Source organism: Salvelinus fontinalis, chromosome 2, assembly GCF_029448725.1.
Source record: "Salvelinus fontinalis isolate EN_2023a chromosome 2, ASM2944872v1, whole genome shotgun sequence".
Taxonomy (NCBI): domain Eukaryota; kingdom Metazoa; phylum Chordata; class Actinopteri; order Salmoniformes; family Salmonidae; genus Salvelinus; species Salvelinus fontinalis.
In genome coordinates, this window is record NC_074666.1 from 93,321,821 (window position 1) to 93,345,364 (window position 23,544).

The 23,544-nt window shown below is 42.1% G+C and overlaps 2 protein-coding genes across 2 annotated transcripts; both read left to right on the forward strand.

The window, feature by feature from the left end:
• The first annotated feature begins 8,415 nt into the window (after positions 1-8,415).
• On the forward strand, positions 8,416-11,503 carry LOC129831967 (myeloid-associated differentiation marker-like). The gene is made up of 2 exons (XM_055895656.1): positions 8,416-9,079; positions 10,104-11,503. Exons 1-2 carry the CDS (start codon positions 8,813-8,815, stop codon positions 10,689-10,691), a joined length of 855 nt encoding a protein of 284 aa, XP_055751631.1. The 5' UTR covers positions 8,416-8,812; the 3' UTR covers positions 10,692-11,503.
• A 3,030-nt stretch (positions 11,504-14,533) lies between these two features.
• Positions 14,534-17,862, forward strand: LOC129831955 (myeloid-associated differentiation marker homolog). Its single transcript, XM_055895615.1, has 2 exons — positions 14,534-15,025; positions 15,240-17,862. Exons 1-2 carry the CDS (start codon positions 14,816-14,818, stop codon positions 15,882-15,884), a joined length of 855 nt encoding a protein of 284 aa, XP_055751590.1. The 5' UTR covers positions 14,534-14,815; the 3' UTR covers positions 15,885-17,862.
• Positions 17,863-23,544: the final 5,682 nt, after the last annotated feature.

Below are 23,544 nucleotides of genomic sequence, written 5' to 3' on the forward strand. Positions count from 1 at the left end.
TGAACAGTGGGACATAGACAGATGTAGGATGCTGAACAGTGGGACATAGGAAAGATGTAGGATGCTGAACAGTGGGACATAGGACAGATGTAGGATGCTGAACAGTGGGACATAGGACAGATGTAGGATGCTGAACAGTGGGACATAGGACAGATGTAGGATGCTGAACAGTGGGACATAGGACAGATGTAGGATGCTGAACAGTGGGACATAGACAGATGTAGGATGCTGAACAGTGGAACATAGGACAGATGTAGGATGCTGAACAGTGGGACGTAGGACAGATGTAGGATGCTGAACAGTGGGACATAGGACAGATGTAGGATGCTGAACAGTGGGACATAGGACAGATGTAGGATGCTGAACAGTGGGACATAGACAGATGTAGGATGCTGAACAGTGGGACATAAGTTTGAGTTTGAGTTTATTTTATTTTTACAGGGACAGTGCACATTAATCAACGTTTCAGTAAAAGTGCCGGTTTTAGCCAGCCGGCTAATTTTCAACCCCAGTCCCTGGGCAGGTTATTAAAAACAATTACAATATAGACAATAGTAACATAGAACAAGACATAGCATACAGACATAGCAACATAGGACAAGCAAGACGTAGCATACAGGCAGAGCAACATAGAACAAAAAGCAGCAAGACAAAATTCATAAAAGCAACAAAGTGTTTCCACACCTCACAAGTTACAGACAACAGACATGGAAAGCGGCAACACACAGCTAGGGACCATGTTCACAAATCTGATTGACCTTTAGCCATGTCTTCAAGCATTTTGTGAAAGTGTGATATGTGGTGCAGTTATGTGTGTCTGATGGCAGTGTATTCCAGACATGGGAAGCTCTCACAGAAAAAGCGGATTTACTAAAGGTGCTTTTCCTTAGGGGAACTACACAGTCACCTCTCATGGCAGACCTTATGGATCTGCTGCCATATGTTTGGGTTTTATGTTTAACAAAAATACTGAGTGGAGGGGGAGCCAAGCCATTTAGAATCTTGAATACAAGACATGCATCAGTGTACTGCACAAGATTTTCCCAACTCAGGAGCTCATGCTTTCTGAGGATGTGACAGTGATGATGGCTATTGGGCTTCCTATCAAGCACTTTGAGAGCCTGTTTGTAGACAGACTGAATAGGTCTTACTGTTGTACAGCAAGCTTGGGCCCAACTAGTCAAGCAGCATGTTAAGTGGGGGAGTATCATAGATTTGAAGTACAGTTTTGCTACCTCTGTAGTCAAACAATGTCGTATAAATCGGAAATTAGCTAGGTTGAATTTGGTTATTTGAATTACCTTTTTCACATGCTTTTTAAAAGAGAGGTTGGAATCAAGTATGATGCCAAGGTACTTAAAATCAGATACCACCTGGAGCTTCTCCCCTGACACATAGACATCTGGCTCAGTAGTATCTGTTGCCCTCTTTGTGAAGAACATGCAAACAGTTTTTTTCACATTGAGATGCAAACGAGTCACTGAGCCACTTTGTAACCTGGACCATTACAGTAGTGAGTTCTTGTGCAGCTTGTTGTTTGCTCTTTGCATGCACATATATCACTGTATCATCTGCATACATTTGAACTTCAGACCCAGTACAGACAGAAGGCAGATCATTAATGTACAGGCTGAACAGGAGGGGCCCCAGTATTGACCCTTGGGGCACACCCACATCATAGCTAAGAGTGGGCGACAGCTCATTGCTCACTCTGACACACTGAGTTCTGCCTTCAAGGTATGATTTCATCCATCTCAAGGCATCGGGGGAAAAGTTGAATTTGGACAATTTTGTGATGAGAATCTCATGGTTAACAGTATCAAAATCCTTCCTTAGGTCCAGAAACACAGCCCCAACAACGCCCCCTTTGTCCATCTTGGACTTCACATTTTCCAGAAGAAAGCAGTTAGCCGTTTCTGTGGAGTGTTTCGCTCTGAAGCCAAACTGCATGGAATGTAATGTGAAGGGGCTGTTGTTGAGGTGGGCAATCAGTTGTTCTGCTACACACTTTTCAACAACCTTTGACACCACAGGTAGTATACTAATGGGCCTGTAGTTACTCACGTCAGCAGGGTCGCCTGATTTAAAGATGGCCGTTATTATGGCCGACTTCCATACCCTTGGAAACACCCCGAGACCAATAGATGTGTTGGTGACCTTAGTAATGGGGCCAATGAGTGACTCTTTGTAGTTTTTAAGAAAGGTAGAGTCCATCCCAAACACATCTTTGGCTTTAGAGTTCTTTAGTGAGCTAATCACCTTGTCCACCTTTGACTCAGAAACCTCCCTTATGATGAAGACAGGTTGAGCATCATTTACTAGGACTGAGCCCAAGAAACCAGTGGAGGGGTTCTGTGTCAGTACCCTGACAGAGTCAATAAAGTAGGAATTGAAGGCTATTGCTATTTCGACTGCATCCTGTGTTAGATTGTTATTCACCATGATTTCTAGTCTTTTTGTAGTGTTACTATGGTCTTTCCCTGTTAACTTTTTTAGATTCTCCCAGATCAGTTTAGAATTTCCCTTTGCTTCACCAATTATGTTAATAAAAAAGTTTGCCTTGGCCTGTCTGATTTCTTTCTTCACCTTATTTCTCAACATGGTAAACCTACGTCTGTCATCCTCTAATTTGGATCTTAGGGCTATTTTTAGATAACAATCTCGTTCTTTCATCAATTTCCAGATTTCTCCATTTAGCCAAGGAAGAGTGCTCTTTTGGCCAGGTTTGGATTTGATTTTCTTTAGGAAACCATTTAATGTAGTCTGGATTGTGGATAGAAAAACTTGACTATCAGCTTCCACGTCTGCATAGGACAAGAGATCATTCCAGTTAATTCCCTTAATTGCGTTTTCAAAATAGCTTAATTCACTCTTAGGTATTCTTAGTTGATCAGGCTTTCTAACTGTAGAGAGGTTAAACCTGCTCTTAAACAGCTTTCTGGCTATAAGTGTCAGATTATGATCAGATAGCCCAGTAACCATATTGAATGATTTAGTCACTCTCTCTGGTTTATTACTGAACACCAAATCAATCTGTGTTTTAGAGCAATAAGTCACCCTGGTTGGCCCTTTAACTAGCTGTGTAAGGTCAAAGGTATTAGTGATCCGTTTGAGGGTTTTCCTACAACACTTGTCTCCATAATTAATGTTAAAATCTCCCATTAAGATGACCTCTTTCCCAAAATCACATTCCCTAAGCATGTTATTAAACTGATCAAAAAACACACTTTTGGTGGAAGGTGGCCTATACAAGACAGATGTAGGATGCTGAACAGTGGAACGTAGGACAGATGTAGGATGCTGAACAGTGGGACATAGGACAGATGTAGGATGCTGAACAGTGGGACATAGGACAGATGTAGAATGCTGAACAGTGGGACATAGGACAGATGTAGGATGCTGAACAGTGGGACATAGGACAGATGTAGAATGCTGAACAGTGGGACATATGACAGATGTAGGATGCTGAGCAGTGGGACATAGACAGATGTAGGATGCTGAACAGTGGGACATAGGACAGATGTAGGATGCTGAACAGTGGGACGTAGGAAAGATGTAGGATGCTGAACAGTGGGACATAGGACAGATGTAGGATGCTGAACAGTGGGACATAGACAGATGTAGGATGCTGAACAGTGGGACGTAGGAAAGATGTAGGATGCTGAACAGTGGGACATAGGACAGATGTAGGATGCTGAACAGTGGGACATAGGACAGATGTAGGATGCTGAACAGTGGGACATAGGACAGATGTAGGATGCTGAACAGTGGGACATAGGACAGATGTAGGATGCTGAACAGTGGGACATAGGACAGATGTAGGATGCTGAACAGTGGGACATAGGACAGATGTAGGATGCTGAACAGTGGGACGTAGGAAAGATGTAGGATGCTGAACAGTGGGACATAGGACAGATGTAGGATGCTGAACAGTGGGACATAGACAGATGTAGGATGCTGAACAGTGGGACATAGGAAAGATGTAGGATGCTGAACAGTGGGACATAGGACAGATGTAGGATGCTGAACAGTGGGACATAGGACAGATGTAGGATGCTGAACAGTGGGACATAGGACAGATGTAGGATGCTGAACAGTGGGACATAGGACAGATGTAGGATGCTGAACAGTGGGACATAGGAAAGATGTAGGATGCTGAACAGTGGGACATAGGACAGATGTAGGATGCTGAACAGTGGGACATAGGACAGATGTAGGATGCTGAACAGTGGGACATAGGACAGATGTAGGATGCTGAACAGTGGGACATAGGACAGATGTAGGATGCTGAACAGTGGGACATAGGACAGATGTAGGATGCTGAACAGTGGGACATAGGACAGATGTAGGATGCTGAACAGTGGGACATAGACAGATGTAGGATGCTGAACAGTGGAACATAGGACAGATGTAGGATGCTGAACAGTGTGACGTAGGACAGATGTAGGATGCTGAACAGTGGGACATAGGACAGATGTAGGATGCTGAACAGTGGGACATAGGACAGATGTAGGATGCTGAACAGTGGGACATAGACAGATGTAGGATGCTGAACAGTGGGACATAAGTTTGAGTTTGAGTTTATTTTATTTTTACAGGGACAGTGCACATTAATCAACGTTTCAGTAAAAGTGCCGGTTTTAGCCAGCCGGCTAATTTTCAACCCCAGTCCCTGGGCAGGTTATTAAAAACAATTACAATATAGACAATAGTAACATAGAACAAGACATAGCATACAGACATAGCAACATAGGACAAGCAAGACGTAGCATACAGGCAGAGCAACATAGAACAAAAAGCAGCAAGACAAAATTCATAAAAGCAACAAAGTGTTTCCACACCTCACAAGTTACAGACAACAGACATGGAAAGCGGCAACACACAGCTAGGGACCATGTTCACAAATCTGATTGACCTTTAGCCATGTCTTCAAGCATTTTGTGAAAGTGTGATATGTGGTGCAGTTATGTGTGTCTGATGGCAGTGTATTCCAGACATGGGAAGCTCTCACAGAAAAAGCGGATTTACTAAAGGTGCTTTTCCTTAGGGGAACTACACAGTCACCTCTCATGGCAGACCTTGTGGATTTGCTGCCATATGTTTGGGTTTTCTGTTTAACAAAAATACTGAGTGGAGGGGGAGCCAAGCCATTTAGAATCTTGAATACAAGACATGCATCAGTGTACTGCACAAGATTTTCCCAACTCAGGAGCTCATGCTTTCTGAGGATGTGACAGTGATGATGGCTATTGGGCTTCCTATCAAGCACTTTGAGAGCCTGTTTGTAGACAGACTGAATAGGTCTTACTGTTGTACAGCAAGCTTGGGCCCAACTAGTCAAGCAGCATGTTAAGTGGGGGAGTATCATAGATTTGAAGTACAGTTTTGCTACCTCTGTAGTCAAACAATGTCGTATAAATCGGAAATTAGCTAGGTTGAATTTGGTTATTTGAATTACCTTTTTCACATGCTTTTTAAAAGAGAGGTTGGAATCAAGTATGATGCCAAGGTACTTAAAATCAGATACCACCTGGAGCTTCTCCCCTGACACATAGACATCTGGCTCAGTAGCATCTGTTGCCCTCTTTGTGAAGAACATGCAAACAGTTTTTTTCACATTGAGATGCAAACACGAGTCACTGAGCCACTTTGTAACCTGGACCATTACAGTAGTGAGTTCTTGTGCAGCTTGTTGTTTGCTCTTTGCATGCACATATATCACTGTATCATCTGCATACATTTGAACTTCAGACCCAGTACAGACAGAAGGCAGATCATTAATGTACAGGCTGAACAGGAGGGGCCCCAGTATTGACCCTTGGGGCACACCCACATCATAGCTAAGAGTGGGCGACAGCTCATTGCTCACTCTGACACACTGAGTTCTGCCTTCAAGGTATGATTTCATCCATCTCAAGGCATCGGGGGAAAAGTTGAACTTGGACAATTTTGTGATGAGAATCTCATGGTTAACAGTATCAAAAGCCTTCCTTAGGTCCAGAAACACAGCCCCAACAACGCCCCCTTTGTCCATCTTGGACTTCACATTTTCCAGAAGAAAGCAGTTGGCCGTTTCTGTGGAGTGTTTCGCTCTGAAGCCAAACTGCATGGAATGTAATGTGAAGGGGCTGTTGTTGAGGTGGGCAATCAGTTGTTCTGCTACACACTTTTCAACAACCTTTGACACCACAGGTAGTATACTAATGGGCCTGTAGTTACTCACGTCAGCAGGGTCGCCTGATTTAAAGATGGCCGTTATTATGGCCGACTTCCATACCCTTGGAAACACCCCTAGACCAATAGATGTGTTGGTGACCTTAGTAATGGGGCCAATGAGTGACTCTTTGTAGTTTTTAAGAAAGGTAGAGTCCATCCCAAACACATCTTTGGCTTTAGAGTTCTTTAGTGAGCTAATCACCTTGTCCACCTTTGACTCAGAAACCTCCCTTATGATGAAGACAGGTTGAGCATCATTTACTAGCACTGAGCCCAAGAAACCAGTAGAGGGGTTCTGTGTCAGTACCCTGACAGAGTCAATAAAGTAGGAATTGAAGGCTATTGCTATTTCGACTGCATCCTGTGTTAGATTGTTATTCACCATGATTTCTAGTCTTTTTGTAGTGTTACTATGGTCTTTCCCTGTTAACTTTTTTAGATTCTCCCAGATCAGTTTAGAATTTCCCTTTGCTTCACCAATTATGTTAATAAAAAAGTTTGCCTTGGCCTGTCTGATTTCTTTCTTCACCTTATTTCTCAACATGGTAAACCTCTGTCTGTCATGCTCTAATTTGGATCTTAGGGCTATTTTTAGATAACAATCTCGTTCTTTTATCAATTTCCAGATTTCTCCATTTAGCCAAGGAAGAGTGCTCTTTTGGCCAGGTTTGGATTTGATTTTCTTTAGGAAACCATTTAATGTAGTCTGGATTGTGGATAGAAAAACTTGACTATCAGCTTCCACGTCTGCATAGGACAAGAGATCATTCCAGTTAATTCCCTTAATTGCGTTTTCAAAATAGCTTAATTCACTCTTAGGTATTCTTAGTTGATCAGGCTTTCTAACTGTAGAGAGGTTAAACCTGCTCTTAGACAGCTTTCTGTCTGTAAGTGTCAGATTATGATCAGATAGCCCAGTAACCATATTGAATGATTTAGTCACTCTCTCTGGTTTATTACTGAACACCAAATCAATCTGTGTTTTAGAGCAATAAGTCACCCTGGTTGGCCCTTTAACTAGCTGTGTAAGGTCAAAGGTATTAGTGATCCGTTTGAGGGTTTTCCTACAACACTTGTCTTCATAATTAATGTTAAAATCTCCCATTAAGATGACCTCTTTCCCAAAATCACATTCCCTAAGCATGTTATTAAACTGATCAAAAAACACACTTTTAGTGGAAGGTGGCCTATACAAGACAGATGTAGAATGCTGAACAGTGGGACGTAGGACAGATGTAGGATGCTGAACAGTGGGACATAGGACAGATGTAGGATGCTGAACAGTGGGACATAGGACAGATGTAGGATGCTGAACAGTGGGACATAGGACAGATGTAGGATGCTGAACAGTGGGACGTAGGAAAGATGTAGGATGCTGAACAGTGGGACATAGGACAGATGTAGGATGCTGAACAGTGGGCCATAGGACAGATGTAGGATGCTGAACAGTGGGACGTAGGAAAGATGTAGGATGCTGAACAGTGGGACATAGGACAGATGTAGGATGCTGAACAGTGGGACGTAGGAAAGATGTAGGATGCTGAACAGTGGGACATAGGACAGATGTAGAATGCTGAACAGTGGGACATAGGACAGATGTAGGATGCTGAACAGTGGGACATGGGACAGATGTAGGATGCTGAACAGTGGGACATAGGACAGATGTAGGATGCTGAACAGTGGGACATAGGACAGATGTAGGATGCTGAACAGTGGGACATAGGACAGATGTAGGCACAATACATGGTCGGATAGTAGGCTGCGGAGACTTTGAATATGTGAAAATGTCAATATGTGACTTGTGTGCTTTCCAGTGTTTCTGTACTGCATGTAATATATTGTGTTGTATTTGTGTATTTGTATGCTGACGTCATGAAATGAATGTAACTGGACAATGAAGTATATCGTATCATATACATTATACAGTAGGCTACAGTACATGGTACAATATACAGCAAGATAATCTCAGTATATGTACTACTTAAATAACTGAGGTATTATTCACTTTTACTCATTAGGTTGACCGACTACACCCTATTTCATAATCACACAGCATTGACATCCGGGGCTTGACGCACTCACCCACGCACGCACGCACGCACGCACACGCACACACACACACACAAAGCCTATAATCAAACACTCACCTGAGTACCATTTGAGGAAGGCCTGATAAGGTAGCAGAGGGAGTGGCAGGCAGTCTACACCCTTCTCTGCATTCCTACAGTACCGTTGCCCTGTCAGAGCAGTCCAGACTTTACAGGGGATCACATACAGGAGTATCAGATACAGGAGGATCGCATACAGGAAGAGGAGAGGAAGAGAAGAAGACAGAAGCCTGAAGAGACTGACAGAGAGTGTCAGAGAGAGGTGTGACAAGTAGAGAAATAATCGTTTTTGAGTCAAGTCAGTGAGAGGAGGCAGGGAGAGCTCAGAGAGAGAGCTGTCCAAAGAAGTGGAAGAGAGATTAACAGGGAAAAAAACTTGGTGAGAAAACAGAAAACAGCCATCTACAATCAGTTTGAGTAGGTTAAAAGGTACAACTGCCGTACAGTACTGTACTCGACAGCCGGATCTGACCAGAACTAGCATTGCCATGGTGACCCTGGACACGCGGACCCTGACGGTGCCCGTGGGCATCGTGAGAATGCTGGAGGTGGTCCTCACCTGTATCTCCTTCAGCCTGGTGGCCTCGGTGGGTCACTACGACTCATCCTACTGGGCCTGGTGCATGTTCACCTGGGTCTTCTGTTGCTTCGTCACCCTCCTCATCCTCATCATGGAGTTCACCACCCTCCATGCCCGGGTGCCCATCTCCTGGGACGACTTCACCACCGCCTTTGCCATGCTGTCCACGCTCATGGTGGGTAACGTCCACGGCGTCTTTTGTCTGTGGGTTAGACTATAAGGGGTAGAATCCAGATAACATACCTAAATATTAGTGTCAATGTGTGACAGTTACATTTGAGACAATATAAGCATTCAAAACTAGAGTAGAGATGGATGTGTGTAGTTTACTTTTGTGTAATTGTAAATCACTCAAAAGGCGATTTTTGGGAAATTACACATCAATCTTCCCTGCCATAGACTAGACTTCTGTTCGAGGAGGTGTGCTTGTACATCACGCTGCCTCATGCTTCAGAAACAGGAGTTAGGTTCCAGCACCTATTGGCCGTTCTGGCTGAGATAAGGCTACTTACTTTTTTACATATATATATTATGCGCTTATATAGAGTGAGGATCAGCACTGGACCTTGAACAGCCAGGTGTTGTTATCATACGGTACATGAACAAAGTGGTTAAATGAAACATGAAATATTTTAGTACCACTTAGAGTTGTTGGTCGATCCAATAATGGCAGCAATCGCTAGTCGTGTACGTACATTTACTCTCACACTAATTGTGAATGAACTTAAACTGAGACATAGACGCCAGCAGACACTGATGTAGTGATGTAAATTCTAATTGCTAGTTCCACTGAACTAGAACAAGTTATTGATCAAAGTGATGATCTTATCTTCAGTATGTCACAACAGCAAGGCAGCTAATCAATAATTTTCTCTAGTGTAGTCCATATATCCCCTCTCTAGTTAGATCAGTGAGGAAATTGGATACATGCAATAAAAGGAAAGGCTTTAACCATTAAGGAGTGCGTTGGAGTTCCTGTAGCTTTGCCAACATTTTGGAATGATTTATTGAGTGGGAGCTACATTGGTAGTAGATGAAGTGGAAGTATCAGGTGACACCCATAGCACTTTCACAACTTTAATGAGTCAATTAAGTCCACTGACATTCCATGTTATTGTCTTCAAACTCTGATGCTGTTTATCCTATTCCATTGCTGTTATTCATCCATCATCATTATCTATTGTCTTGGGCTTTAACAGGTGCTGGCTGCCTCCATCATCTACCCCACCTTCTTCACCTGTGCCTCATGCGGGAAGCAGATCGCCGCCACCGTCACTTCCTGTCTGTCCTTCATCTTGTACGCCACGGAGGTGGGCCTGACACGGGCCAAACCCGGCGAGATCAGCGGGTTCCTCTCCACCGTCCCGGGCCTCCTCAAGGTCCTCGAGGCCTTCGTGGCCTGCATCATCTTCATCTCTCTGGACCATGGCCGCTACTCACTGTTTCCAGGGCTCCAGTGGTGCGTGGCGGTCTATTCGCTATGTTTCATCTTCGCCCTCATCATCATCCTCTTTACTATCTGCCGCCTGCTGTCGCTCTTCCCGTTCTCGTTCGACAAGGTGCTGACGGGCTACAACGTGCTGGCCGTGCTGATGTACATGACGTGCGTGGTGATATGGCCTCTCTATAGCTTCCAGAACAACCACAGCAGACCAAGCTGGTGTGGCCGCAGCTGCTACTGGGATAACCAGGTCGTAGTGGCGTTCATGACCTGTTTCAACCTTGTGGTTTACATTGTGGACACGGTCTACTCTTTCAGGCTGGTGTTCTTCGTCACCCCGGCTTAGGACAAAAGTCAAAGGTCACCCACCTTACCCAAACTGAGAACTGGCCCTGAAACACAGTGCCGGATCTTAAACAATAGACTGGTAGAATGTCTCTGTATGGTGGATAATAACCGTTTTACTTGGCAAGATTACATTTTTCATTATCATTCACATAATGCTTCTTCTTTGATAAAATGGGGTTATAATACTGCTATCAATTCACAAACCATGAGGTGGATAAGAATGTTCTGAATGCTTGGATCCGTACATAGATTCAATGTATATTTTGTCTTCCCGTCCTTAAAATACACAAGGAACTATGCAGTGCGCCTTATGCAGTCTACATGGGCTGTAATTAAAGTGAATAGAGAGATCAAAGAGCTGTTCTTGATATGGTCATTTTATTCTCTTATTCTGTTCTCCATTTCATCTCTGTCTCTCTGGCCTTGATTCAATCAGTTCCTCGTTAACCCGTGATAACCCACAACTGCATAGCAGATCATTGTTTTTACTGATTTGACAGCTCCAACGATGTTACACCTTTGTCATGGCCCAAATAAAAACACATCTGCTATGCAGTTGTCGGTTATCACGGGTTAACGAGGAACTGATTGAATCTAGGCCTCTCTCTCTCTCTCTCTCTCTCTCTCTCTCTCTCTCCCCCTCCCTCCCTCACTCTCCTTGTGCGTCTACTGTACCTAATCTAATCCTGACATACATGCAGTCCAGACAGATATGACAGAATTCAGCTCAAACATGAATCTGAATAAGTAAAACATAACTATTGACATTTAGCTGACGTGACTAAATTGTTTTAATAATGTTATTTAACAATAAAACAAAGAAAACATTTGCTTAAAAGTCCTTAAGAGTCCTATTTTTTGGCCTCACTGCATTCATTAGTGTATGTATTTACTGTAACACCTATTCTGTTTCTTTAACACTGGGAAAGGACATTCAGCAACGCTCCCTCCCTCTCCCTGTTTGCCACGGTGTGTCTGCTATGAGAGACCCATTGGATGAAATGGCGTGGAATGTTGAGGTCCAGCTCTCGGTTTTGCTTTCATGTCTCTTTCTGTGTTTGCTGCGACGGGGAAGTGCGACGGGGAAGCCGACAGCGAGATAAGTCTCAACCACACTCCACTCCATCCCACCTGGATGACATCACTCTCTTACACAGGCAGCATCTGAATCCCTCACGGACCGTGGCTTACCACAGATTCGATTTGATAGGGAACATATTGGGCCATTCTGAGGCTGCTAAACTAATTATAATTTCTAAAAAGACAGCAGAATAATTGTGGTTGGTGATCTGTTTATGGTAATGATGTCAAGGTCTCTCATGTCCACACTTTGTTTTGTGATACATATGGCAGGGGTTATTCCTTTCTTCATGAGAGAAATTAAGTTAAGTGACGAATGAAGAATCATTGTTCCAAAACAGAAGGCAGCAGAATGATGGAGGTTCCTGATCTGATTATGGTAATGAGGTCAAGGTCTTTTATGTCCACATCTTTTCTTCTGTCTCGCAACCTTTGACAGGGATTATTGATTTGTTCAAAAGAGAAATGAAGTTATGTTGCTGCTGTCTCCTTGGCACAGATCAAGAGGGAGGTAAACGTGAAAAATGGATGAGGCAAAGAGAGAGAGAGGGAGAAGTGTGAGTGGGAGAGAAAGAGGGAGAAATAGAGAGAGAGAAGAGGGAGAGTGAGAGAGATATAAAGAGAAGGAGAAGTATATAGAGAGAGGAGAAGGAAAAAGAATATGAGGGTATATAACAGTAGAGAGGGAGTTAGGCACTGACAATATTTAAAGGGATCATTGTCCTTCAGCTGAGACAGCTGCTACTGTTGACAAAACCATGCTATCTCCATAGACAAACATTGGCAGTAGAGTCAATCAATCAAAACAATTGTACACAATTGAACTCATTTCTCATTATTGTGTTAAACTGCCCTAGTAGTATTAGCTTTATCAACAAGAACACTATTCCATGTCCATTTTCAGTGGAAACAGAATAGTTCTTATACAAATCCTTTGCCTACCACTCCTCCCCCTTCCTTCCATCTCTTTCTCTCCCTTTCTCAAGAACATGGATGAGGATATTAGTCAATAGCCATCAAGTGTCAAAAAAGAGCTTAAGTCAAGCTAGGAACATTGAACTGAACAAACGTGAGGTTACTTTACAAGCATGGGTTTCCCTGGTTGGGGGATGTGCACTTGGACCAGAGCTGGGTTGAAATAGTATCTGAAATCTTTCAAATACTGTAGCTTTGCTTGATTGAGCTTACCTGCTTGATTGAGCTCACAATGGATCCAATAGAATAGTCCCAAAGGTGCAAACCCCAACCATCTGGCTTTCCAAGCAGACTCAATCAAATGCTCAAAGTATTTTAAGGATTTCAAATCTTACTTGAACCCAGGTCTGATACGGTCCCACTCCCAGGAATTGGGTCAGTATTGAAGTTTACCTTTGACAGAGACCAGAGTCCATCATGTGTGGCGTGGGCGAGCCAGATAAGACTGAGTCTGGGTTGTAAAACATGCAAGAGAGGGCAGGATACACCATAGAAATAGAATGAACAGAACGGGCTTGGAACCTCTTGATGCAATTATTTTCAAGGTAATTATTTCCAAGAATGTTCATTTATTTAACTAGGCAAGTCAGTTAAGAACAAATTCTTATTTGTAATGACAGCCTAGGAACAGTGGGCTAACTGCCTTGTTCAGGGGCAGAAAGACAGATTGAAGACCTTGTCACATCGGGGATTTGATCTAGCAACCTTGTGGTTGCTGGCCCAACGCTCTAACCACTAGGCTACCTGCCGCCCCAAATGATGTGGCTCGTGCAATGGAATATTTTTTTTATGGCAGTTGATTTCACAAATCACAGATTGGTACACTTCCTGATTTGACTTCTTGCTTTGCTTCTATGGGCTAGTTTGAAAAAATACAGGTTAAGACAACATAACAATTCCATGCTGGGTGTTGGACTGATTCTATAGGATTAGCATTGAAAACATGACCAGCGGTCGGGAAATCATGTTCTGTTATAATCTCCACCCGGCACAGCCAGAAGAGGACTGGCCACCCCTCATAGCCTGGTTCCTCTCTAGGTTTCTTCCTAGGTTTTGGCCTTTCTAGGGAGTTTTTCCTAGCCACCGTGCTTCTACACCTGCATTCTAGCTGTTTGGGGTTTTAGGCTGGGTTTCTGTACAGCACTTCGAGATATTATCTGATGTACGGCTATATAAAATAAAATTGATTGATTGATTGATTGATAAAGTGGCTGTAGATAACTTTGAAAACGTTTGAATGAATAAAATGACAGTAAAACAGTTCATCTATTTGTTTACTGAGTAATAGTCTGAAATTCACCTCCGTTGTGTTTATTTTCCACTTTGATGGTGAACTTTCTGTACTGCTACTATCCTCTCTCAATCATTTTCATTCAGGCGCTGGTGCAACGATTTTGTTTATTTTAGAATGCTTTTGCATTTAATTATTAAGCTATCTTAACCTCTGTTATCTTCAACCTAGCCTATGGGTACACTCGCAATGGCCGCAATCATTGACATGAATGAGGAGGCCCGTTCTATTCACTCTATTTCTATGGGCTACACACCATCATAAACACAGGAGGAGTTTGGCTCGACACAGGCATGCTCTGGTCTCTACAGCATGGGGAAGGAGACTTGGATAAGGCAGGAACGAGAGAAGGTCTTACCTCCCTCGGAATTGTAGTGCTCTACTGGAAGGTCCTTAGTGAAAAGAAAACGTCGTCAGGGGAATGCACAGAGAGACAAAGATGGTAGGAGAGAGAGGACGAGTGGAGATGTCAAGGTAACACAGTGGAGAAAAGAGAGTGACACAGCAGAAAATGACTGGGTGAGCTTCCATGAAGAGGAGAATATAAGACTTTAAGAGGCAGCAGTAATTGAACACAATTAATTGAATCAGTGATTCTTTCAAATGTGAAATATGTGCATTTGGTAGAAGCGAGCAGAGAGAGACAGAAAGTAGAACATTAGCCAGAAGAAAAGAGAGGAAAAATAGAAACTTTAGCCAAACAAAAAGTCAAGGAACCCTTGGTGAGTGGACAGTCACTCAGAGTCCCTAGATAGATCCTTCAACAGTATCTCATCATGGTGAACCTGGACCTGAGGTCTCTCACCCTGCCGGTGGGCATCATCCGTATGTTGGAGGTGGTCCTCACCTGTATCTCCTTCAGTCTGGTGGCCTCTGCAGGCCATGTGCTCTCCACACACTGGGACTGGTGCATGTTCACCTGGTGCTTCTGCTGCTTCTTCTCGCTCTTCATCCTCATCATGGAGTTCACCCGCTTCAGCGCCAAGGTGGGGGATGTTTACTGTCTGGATTTGATGGAATAGATTGGTGGGAGGGGAATTTGTGGCTCACGTGTATTGTAGCTTATGTGTATATGTCTTATATATTTCTAATGTCTATTTCTATTGTAAAGCAGTAGTATATGTAGTTGCACGTTTTTCAGGAAAACTCTTGGCCCTAGACATAACCTTTCCTCACATCTCCCCTCCTCATCATCTCAAGGTGCCCATCTCCTGGGATGACTTCACCACAGCCTTCGCCATGCTGGCCGCACTAATGTGTTTCACCTCCTCCATCATCTACCCCACCTTCTTCACCTGCCCCACCTGCTATCGGCAGATTGCCGCCACCGTCATCTCCCTACTCTGTTTCGGAATGTACGTCGGCGAGGTGGTGTTGGCACGTCTCCGGCCCGGTGGTGAGATCAGTGGCTTCCTGTCCACTGTCCCGGGCCTCCTCAAGATCCTCGAGACTCTGGTGGCCTGTATTATCTTCACGTCGCTGGATCCAGCAAGGTTTTCATTTAATCCGGGACTGCAGTGGTGCGTGGCGGTTTATTCCCTCTGCTTCATCTTCGCACTTGTCATCATCTTCCTCACCGTTGGTCAGCTGCTGTCGCTCTTCCCCTTCTCGTTTGACAAACTGCTCACGGTCTATAATGTTCTGGCCACCATGATGTACATGACTGCCATGGTCATCTGGCCGCTGTATGGTTTCGAGAACAACCCCCGGCCCGTTCCGTGTTCCCACTGTCCCTGGGACGATCTGGTTGTGGTGACGTTCATGACCGTGATCAACCTGGTGATCTATATTTTGGATACGATCTACTCGATAAAGGTGGTCTTCTTCACGTGGGATGAGGAATAGGCCAGATTCTCAGGAACCTTCACTCCAACTTTTCCAGAACCGGTCAATGACTGGTCAAACTCCAGCACGTTGGTAATCTTGATTCTCCACATATGGTTGAAAAGATTCATTACTTTCTAGAGAATGAGAGTTTATTTTCAAATCAATGACTGAGAGGAAGAAGAACATTTGCAGAACGTTGGCAGAACATTTGCGGATGTCTTTTGCCTCAGACATGTGGAAGATATTTAGTTATTCCTATGACACTGTAAATGAACTCTTATTGCAGATGAGGATTCTACAGGCAAGGACACACTGTTTATCACTTGCAGCTATTAAAGTGTACAGTAGGAAGCTGAGTTAATGATTGATCGTATCGATTTCATACAAATTAAAATGATGGAACTTTGGATCCTGATGCAAATACAATATGAATGTCTAATCTGGCATCATGGTATGTGTAACCTTTCCGTTGGGCCAAAGGCACTAGCAGCAATATAGATTCTGCCAATTGTAATATTAATGTTGATCACTTCTTTCTCAGTTGTTAGACATGTTCTCTTGTTGTACTGCTAGTTGGCTCACTAACTGCCAGATAGTTGATTAGCTGCTGAAGTGCTATGTGGACTGCACACTAAAAACAAATGCTTCTACAGTATATAGTGCCAAATAAGAGTTATTTGGCTCATAACGATAGTGTATCTTATTTTGGTACTATATAGAACTCTTTTTTGAAGGTGCTATAAAGAACCATGCTCATAAGGTTATAAATGGAACTATTATGGTGCAATAAAGAAACCTTTCCTAAGGTTCTAAAAATAACTTTAAAAAAAGTTCTACATAGCACCAAAAAGGATTACGCTATCATTACAACCCTTTTTGGTGCTATAAAGAGCCCTTTTTAATGGTTATTTATAGAACCTTTATGGTGAATGGTTATATTAAATTAAGAACCTTTCTCAATCTCAAAGGTTCTACCTAGAACCCTTTGAAAAACCAGAGAGAGATATTTATTCTTGTTAGCCATATACTGTTAAAATTCCATAGGTGTTGTTGAATCAGGTGTGGCAGCTCTGGAACAGCTGGGGGTCCCTGAGGAGAGAATTGAGAACCGCTGGTTTAGTTATTTTTAAAAGACTGGAGTTGGAAGGGGACTCAACTCAGGAACTGATCTTTCGTTATGATGTTGACCTTTTCTTAGAAGCCCATAGAATAGGGAGAGGTAATCAGAGAAAGTTTGTGCCAGGACAGGAGACCTTCTCCATTGAAGTGTACCATCTTTCAGATGCAGACATAGGGTGCATTCAAAATGTCCAGTAGTGCACTATATAGGGAGTAGGGTGCCATTTCAGAGGCATCCATAGACACTTCATTCTGTCAGCTTTTGAATGGGCTTGACGATTATATCCTCAAATTCATGAAAACACAGTCATGTAAGACATATAAAAACTGATATTCGTGTTTGTGGATTAATTTACTTCTGTCAGATGCCTTTCACTCTACGGGATCGGTGTCCCACCCTCGGGACGGTTGAGCTAACGTGCGCTAATGTGATTGGCATGACGTTGTAAGTAACAAGAACATTTCCCAGGACATAGACGTATCAAATATGGTCTGAAAGCTTAAAATGTTGTTAATCTAGCTGCACTGTCCAATTTACAGTAGCTATTACAGTGAAATAAAACCATGCTATTGTTTGAGGAGAGGGCACAGTTATGTACTTGAAAATGTATCAATAAACCAGTTAGGCACATTTGGGCAGACTTGATACAACATATTGAACAGTAATGCAATGGTTCATTGGATCAGTCTAAAACTTTGCAGATACACTGCTGCCATCTAGTGCGTCTGGACTCCTCAGTGATATGATGGCCTTTCTATTGCATTTCAAAGTTGAAGGGACAAAAAAAAAAATAGAAAACGCATGTTTTTCTTTGCATGATCTTTTACCAGATCTAATGTGTTATATTCTCATAAATTAAATTCACATTTCCACAAACTTCAAAGTTTTGTTTTTCCAATATGCATGTCCTTGCTTCGGGTCCTGAGCTACAGGCAGTTAGATTTTGGCAAAAAGTGAAAACAATTTGCCTGTTGAAGACCATTCAAAAAGCCTACAAAATACTTGCATAGCGTATAGCAGTGATTGACAACCAAAATCTACGGCAACATGCTAAGAATAGAGATGTGTGAATGATTAATGACACACATTAAACTTTGTTCCCTCTCAGCTCACTGTGTGATTGAACCAGAGAGAGCTGGACAAGGACTGTGCAACGGAAACAAATGTTCAGATATATATACAGTTGAAGTAGGAAGTTTACATACACTTAGGTTGGAGTCATTAAAATTTGTTTTTCAACCACTCCACAAATTTCTTGTTAACAAACTATAGTTATGGCAAGTCGGTTAGGACATCTACTTTGTGCATGACACAAGTAATTATTCCAACAATTGTTAACATAGATTACTGTATCACTGTATTATAATTCCAGTGCGTCAGAAGTTTACATACACTAAGTTGACTGTGCCTTTAAACAACTTGAAAAATTCCAGAAAATTATGTCATGCTTAAGAAAAGATTCTGATAGGCTAATTGACATCATTTGAGTTAATTGGAGGTGTACCTGTGGATGTATTTCAAGGCCTACCTTTAAACTCAGTGCCTCTTTGCTTGACATCATGGGAAAATCAAAAGAAATCAGCCAAGACTTCAGAAAAAAATGGTAGATCTCCACAAGTCTGGTTCATCCTTGGGAGCAATTTCCAAGCGCCTGAAGGAACCACGTTCATCTGTACAAATAATAGTACGCAAGAATAAACACTATGGGACCACGCAGCCGTCATACCGCTCAGGAAGGAGAGGCATTCTGTCTCCTAGAGATGCACGTATTTTGGTGCGAAAAGTGCAAATCAATTCCAGAACAACAGCAAAGGACCTTGTGATGATGCTGGAGGACACAGGTACAAAGGTATCTATATCCACAGTAAAACGAGTCCTATATCGACATAACGTGAAAGGCCGCTCAGCAAGGAAGAAGTCACTGCTCCAAAACCGCCAAAGAAAAGCCAGACTACGGTTTCCAGCTGCACATGGGGAAAAAGATTGTACTTTTTGGAGAAATGTCCTGTGTTCTGATGAAACAAAAATAGAACTGTTTAGCAATAATGTCCATCGTTATGTTTGTAGGAAAAAGGGGAGGCTTGCAAGCCGAAGAACACCATCCCAACCGTGAAGCACGGGGGTGTTAGCATCATGTTGTGGGGCTGCAGGAGGGGCTGGTGTACTTCACAAAATAGATAGCTTCATGAGGAAGGAAAATGATGTGGATATATTGAAGCAACATCTCAAGACATCAGTCAGGAAGTTAAAGCTTGGGTCTTTTAAATGGACAATGACCCCAAGCATACTTCCAAAGTTGTGGCAAAATGGCTTAAGGACAACAATATCAAGGTATTGGAGTGGCCATCACAAAGCCCTGACCTCAATCCCATAGAACATTTGTGGGCAGAACTGAAAAAGCGTGTGCGAGCAAGGAGGCCTACAAGCCTGACTCAGTTACACCAGCTCTGTCAGGAGGAATGGGCCAAAATTCACCCAACTTATTGTGGGAAGCTTGTGGAAGGCTACCTAAAATGACTGACCCAAGTTAAACAATTTAAAGGCAATGCTACTAAATACTAATTGAGTGTATGTAAACTTCTGACCCACTTGGAATGTGATGAAAGAAATAAAAGCTTAAATAAATGGTTCTCTCTACTATTATTCTGACATTTCACATTCCTTAAACTAAAGTGGTGATCCTAACTAACCTAAGACTGTAATTTTTACTACAATTAAATGTCAGGAATTGTGAAAAACTGAGTTTAAATGTATTTGGCTAAGTTGTATGTAAACTTCCGACTTCAACTGTAGATTGTGTAAAACGTATCATTAAGAAAAGGGAATCGTGTCAGTTCTTGTCATTGTCTATCTGCAACAGTCCTACTGGTTCACGTCATTCGTTACACCCCCTGGTGTGATCATGTTAATCATTAATGTTAATCAACCCAAAGGTTGTGTTGATGTGGGTTGCTAGGCTGTGTTGCCATTTGTAGTTTATGACTCAATAACAATAGACCTACTGATCAACGTAACCAACATGAAAATAGCAGAAGTGATACTGTATTTTGTTCAATAAAAAGAAGTGACAGATTTCACAGTTGTAACTTCTGTTTGCTGAAGCGTGAGCTAAATAGTGGCTCAATCACATGACTGAGAATAAAAAAATCCTCTCATCAGACTCTCATTGTACTTCTGAAAAGTTTCATTAAGTTAACAAATTTGGTGTATAAATCAGTCTGGAGCGAAGATAGATTTTGAATATATGAATACATATCTTCCATTAGAGAGAAAGGGGCTTGTCCTTGCAGCATTGTCTATTGTCAAATAAAAAAATATTTGTCATATGCACAGGATTCAGTGAAATGTACACAGTACAATGAAGTGCTTGCAAGCGCTCCTGTCAACTATTGTTGTTCTTCAGACCGAGTTTTTTTCTGTTGTTGCTGTGTTTGAGCCGCTACAGTTAGTTTACATGCAACATTTTGGGGAAGTGAGGTTTTGTGGTTTGTGCATAATGTGACTGATCAGACTTTGAATTTTCTACCTTGGATAATTTCTATAGAAGGCTACTCCGAATGAGAAAGTGCAGGTAATAGTCCTAGGAAGTAAAAAGTTAGCAAAACTATGAGGTACTTAAGTTGGGACTGAAGACTTACGATTTATCGATGCACTTAATTTCTCATAACTATGGACACACTTTCAAGGTGCATACTTGGACTTCAGATGTGCAAAAAAAAGTGAAAGTATTTCAAAGAAAATGTTGACAATATCTTGCTGGAAAAAGTAATTTTTTACAAATCAATTTCTTTAGAAATGCGATCAATTTCACAATACCTGGCAGTCAAACAACTGGGCCTGCAGCCAAGGACCATATCATATATAATTAGACCTGCCTGCAGACTATTTCAAGAGAGAAATTGAAACTAAATGTGGTGCCATATTTCCTCTGGCCTCTCTTTCACTCCTCTTTGGTCCGTCCTTTCTCTCCTCTTTGGTCAGTCCTTTCTCTCCTCTTTGGTCCGTCCTTTCACTCCTCTTTGGTCCGTCCTTTCTCTCCTCTTTGGTCCGTCCTTTCTCTCCTCTTTGGTCCGTCCTTTCTCTCCTCTTTGGTCCGTCCTTTCTCTCCTCTTTGGTCCGTCCTTTCTCTCCTCTTTGGTCTGTCCTTTCTCTCCTCTTTGGTCCGTCCTTTCTCTCCTCTTTGGTCCGTCCTTTCACTCCTCTTTGGTCCGTCCTTTCTCTCCTCTTTGGTCCGTCCTTTCTCTCCTCTTGTGTCCGTCCTTTCTCTCCACTTTGGTCCGTCCTTTCTCTCCACTTTGGTCCGACCTTTCTCTCCTCTTTGGTCCGTCCTTTCTCTCCACTTTGGTCCGTCCTTTCTTTCCACTTTGGTCTGTCCTTTCTCTCCTCTTTGGTCCGTCCTTTCTCTCCTCTTTGGTCCGTCCTTTCTCTCCTCTTTGGTCCGTCCTTTCTCTCCTCTTTGGTCCGTCCTTTCTCTCCTCTTTGGTCCGGAAGTTTGAGCACACTTGTCAATGGAAACTTTGATTCATGTATACATTACACTGGGGAGAGCAGCTTGAATCTGATACCTCCATGGGACCAGGTTGATGCGAATATATCAGCTTTGTGTCTGGAATTCTCTTTGTCTGTCTGGGACGTTGGGTGTGGGGGAGGCAGGTGTGCAAAGAAAAAACCTAGTATCTCCAAAAAGTATTTTTTTTTGCTGTTGTTTTCAGACCTAATATCATTGAATCTTGGAAGTTGACACAAGGTTTCGTATGTTTTTAACTGATCCTTGATCCATAAAATGTTTACAACATATGCAGGGCAATGACTACTTTCAATTTATGTAGAATAATAAAAATTGACAAAAATGTAGATACACGGGTTTTCAGGACAGTCCTTGGTGTGTAGGGATAGACTTATGCTGAGGCATTTTACATGGGTAAGGGAGTTGCCTGAACCTTTGGACACAAAGGAGGTCATAGGTTGAGAGTAAACTTACTGTCCCTTGCTGCCTGTGTGTTCTGAGTGAACATGTCCTGCATAATCAGGGTTGGGGAGTAATGGATTACATGTAATCTGTTACATATGATCCATATGCACGTACAGTGCCGGAATGTATTCAGACCCCTTCACTTTTCCCACATTTTGTTACGTTACAGCCTTATTCTAAAATTGATTAAATTGTTTCCCCCTCATCAATCTACGCACAATACCCCATAATGACAAAGCAAAAACAGGTCAAATATTTTTATTGCAACCTTGTATATGTATAAAAAAACGTAAATATCACTGTTAACTCTTTTGACTCATCACATAGGCTGCTATTATTGTTTATTATCTAGCTCGTTGCCTAGTCACTTTATCCCTACTTATATAGATATATCTACCTCAATTACCTCATACCCCTGCACATTGACTCAGTACTGGTACCCTCTGTATATAGCCAAGTTATCGTTACTCATTGTGTATTCATTCCTTGTGTTATTATTTTGACATTTTTCTACTATTTATTTTTTCTTTCTCTCTGCATTGTTGGGAAGGGCCCGTAAGTAAGCATTTCACTGTTAGTCTATACCTGTTGTTTACAAAGCATGTGACAAATAACATGTTATTTTATATGATTCATTTGGCTATATGCACCTTAAAGATTTTGGTTGTTTTGTATGGCTGTTTACAAATGTACAGTATATGTGTATTTTCACCTAATAATGGTTGAACTGAAGAACATTAAACTGCCTATCAATCATTGTTTTTGGCCAGCCAGTGAAAACAGTGCCACAACTTCATAGTGCGGATCCCAGCCTATGGAATACAAGTTTGAGTGAATTCCTCCCTTCTAAACTCCTCCATGGTATTGTGCTCCACATACTGTCAGAAACAAGTTTCATTTACAAAGACAACGAGTGTGGCTCACATGCAAAAAGCACTTTTTGGTAGTGCTCAATGCATGCCATTCCATGAGAGTAGAATTTATTTTTAAACTCAAAGCAATTAGCCCAATCAGTCAATCAAGGGGTATTAAATAATTGTAATGACTGTAAATCTGACAGGCTTTATTTTATATTGTAAAGATATACCCTAATTGTATTAATATTTGTATTGAAGTGGAAAGCAATGGGTTAGAAGAAGCCTACAAAATGCAACATCAATTTAAGGTCAGCTATGTAAACTCTAACATTGATTTATCCTGCAAAATATGTTGTTCAATTGATAATATTCATTTTTCTCTTCTTCGAATGTCTCTTAAGGGGAAGTAATCTAAAAGTAACTGAAAGTAATCAGATTGCGTTACTGAGTTTGGGCAATCCAAAATTTACGTTACTGATTACAATTTTGGACAGGTAACTAATAATTGTAACGGATAACATTTAGAAAGTAACCTACCCAACCCTGAGCATAATCAAATAGGTGTTGACTTCACCTCCCTGGCATTATAGTGGAAGAGGCTGTGTTGGTGTCCTCCAATGACTTAAGAGTTTGAGATCCAGCTATGCAGCAGAGAGGTGGTCTTTCTTTGCAAGAATAATTATTTTAATCCTGTTTACATGGACACATCTGAAATCAGGCTACCTGATG

Excerpts from the sequence above, each read along its gene's own strand:
- LOC129831967 (XM_055895656.1), top strand. The coding sequence starts at position 8,813 with ATGGTGACCCTGGACACGCGGACCCTGACGGTGCCCGTGGGCATCGTG. Across the intron at positions 9,080-10,103 it reads CCATGCTGTCCACGCTCATG|GTGCTGGCTGCCTCCATCAT; the intron begins GTGGGTAACGTC and ends GGGCTTTAACAG.
- LOC129831955 (XM_055895615.1), top strand. The coding sequence starts at position 14,816 with ATGGTGAACCTGGACCTGAGGTCTCTCACCCTGCCGGTGGGCATCATC. Across the intron at positions 15,026-15,239 it reads TCACCCGCTTCAGCGCCAAG|GTGCCCATCTCCTGGGATGA; the intron begins GTGGGGGATGTT and ends CATCATCTCAAG.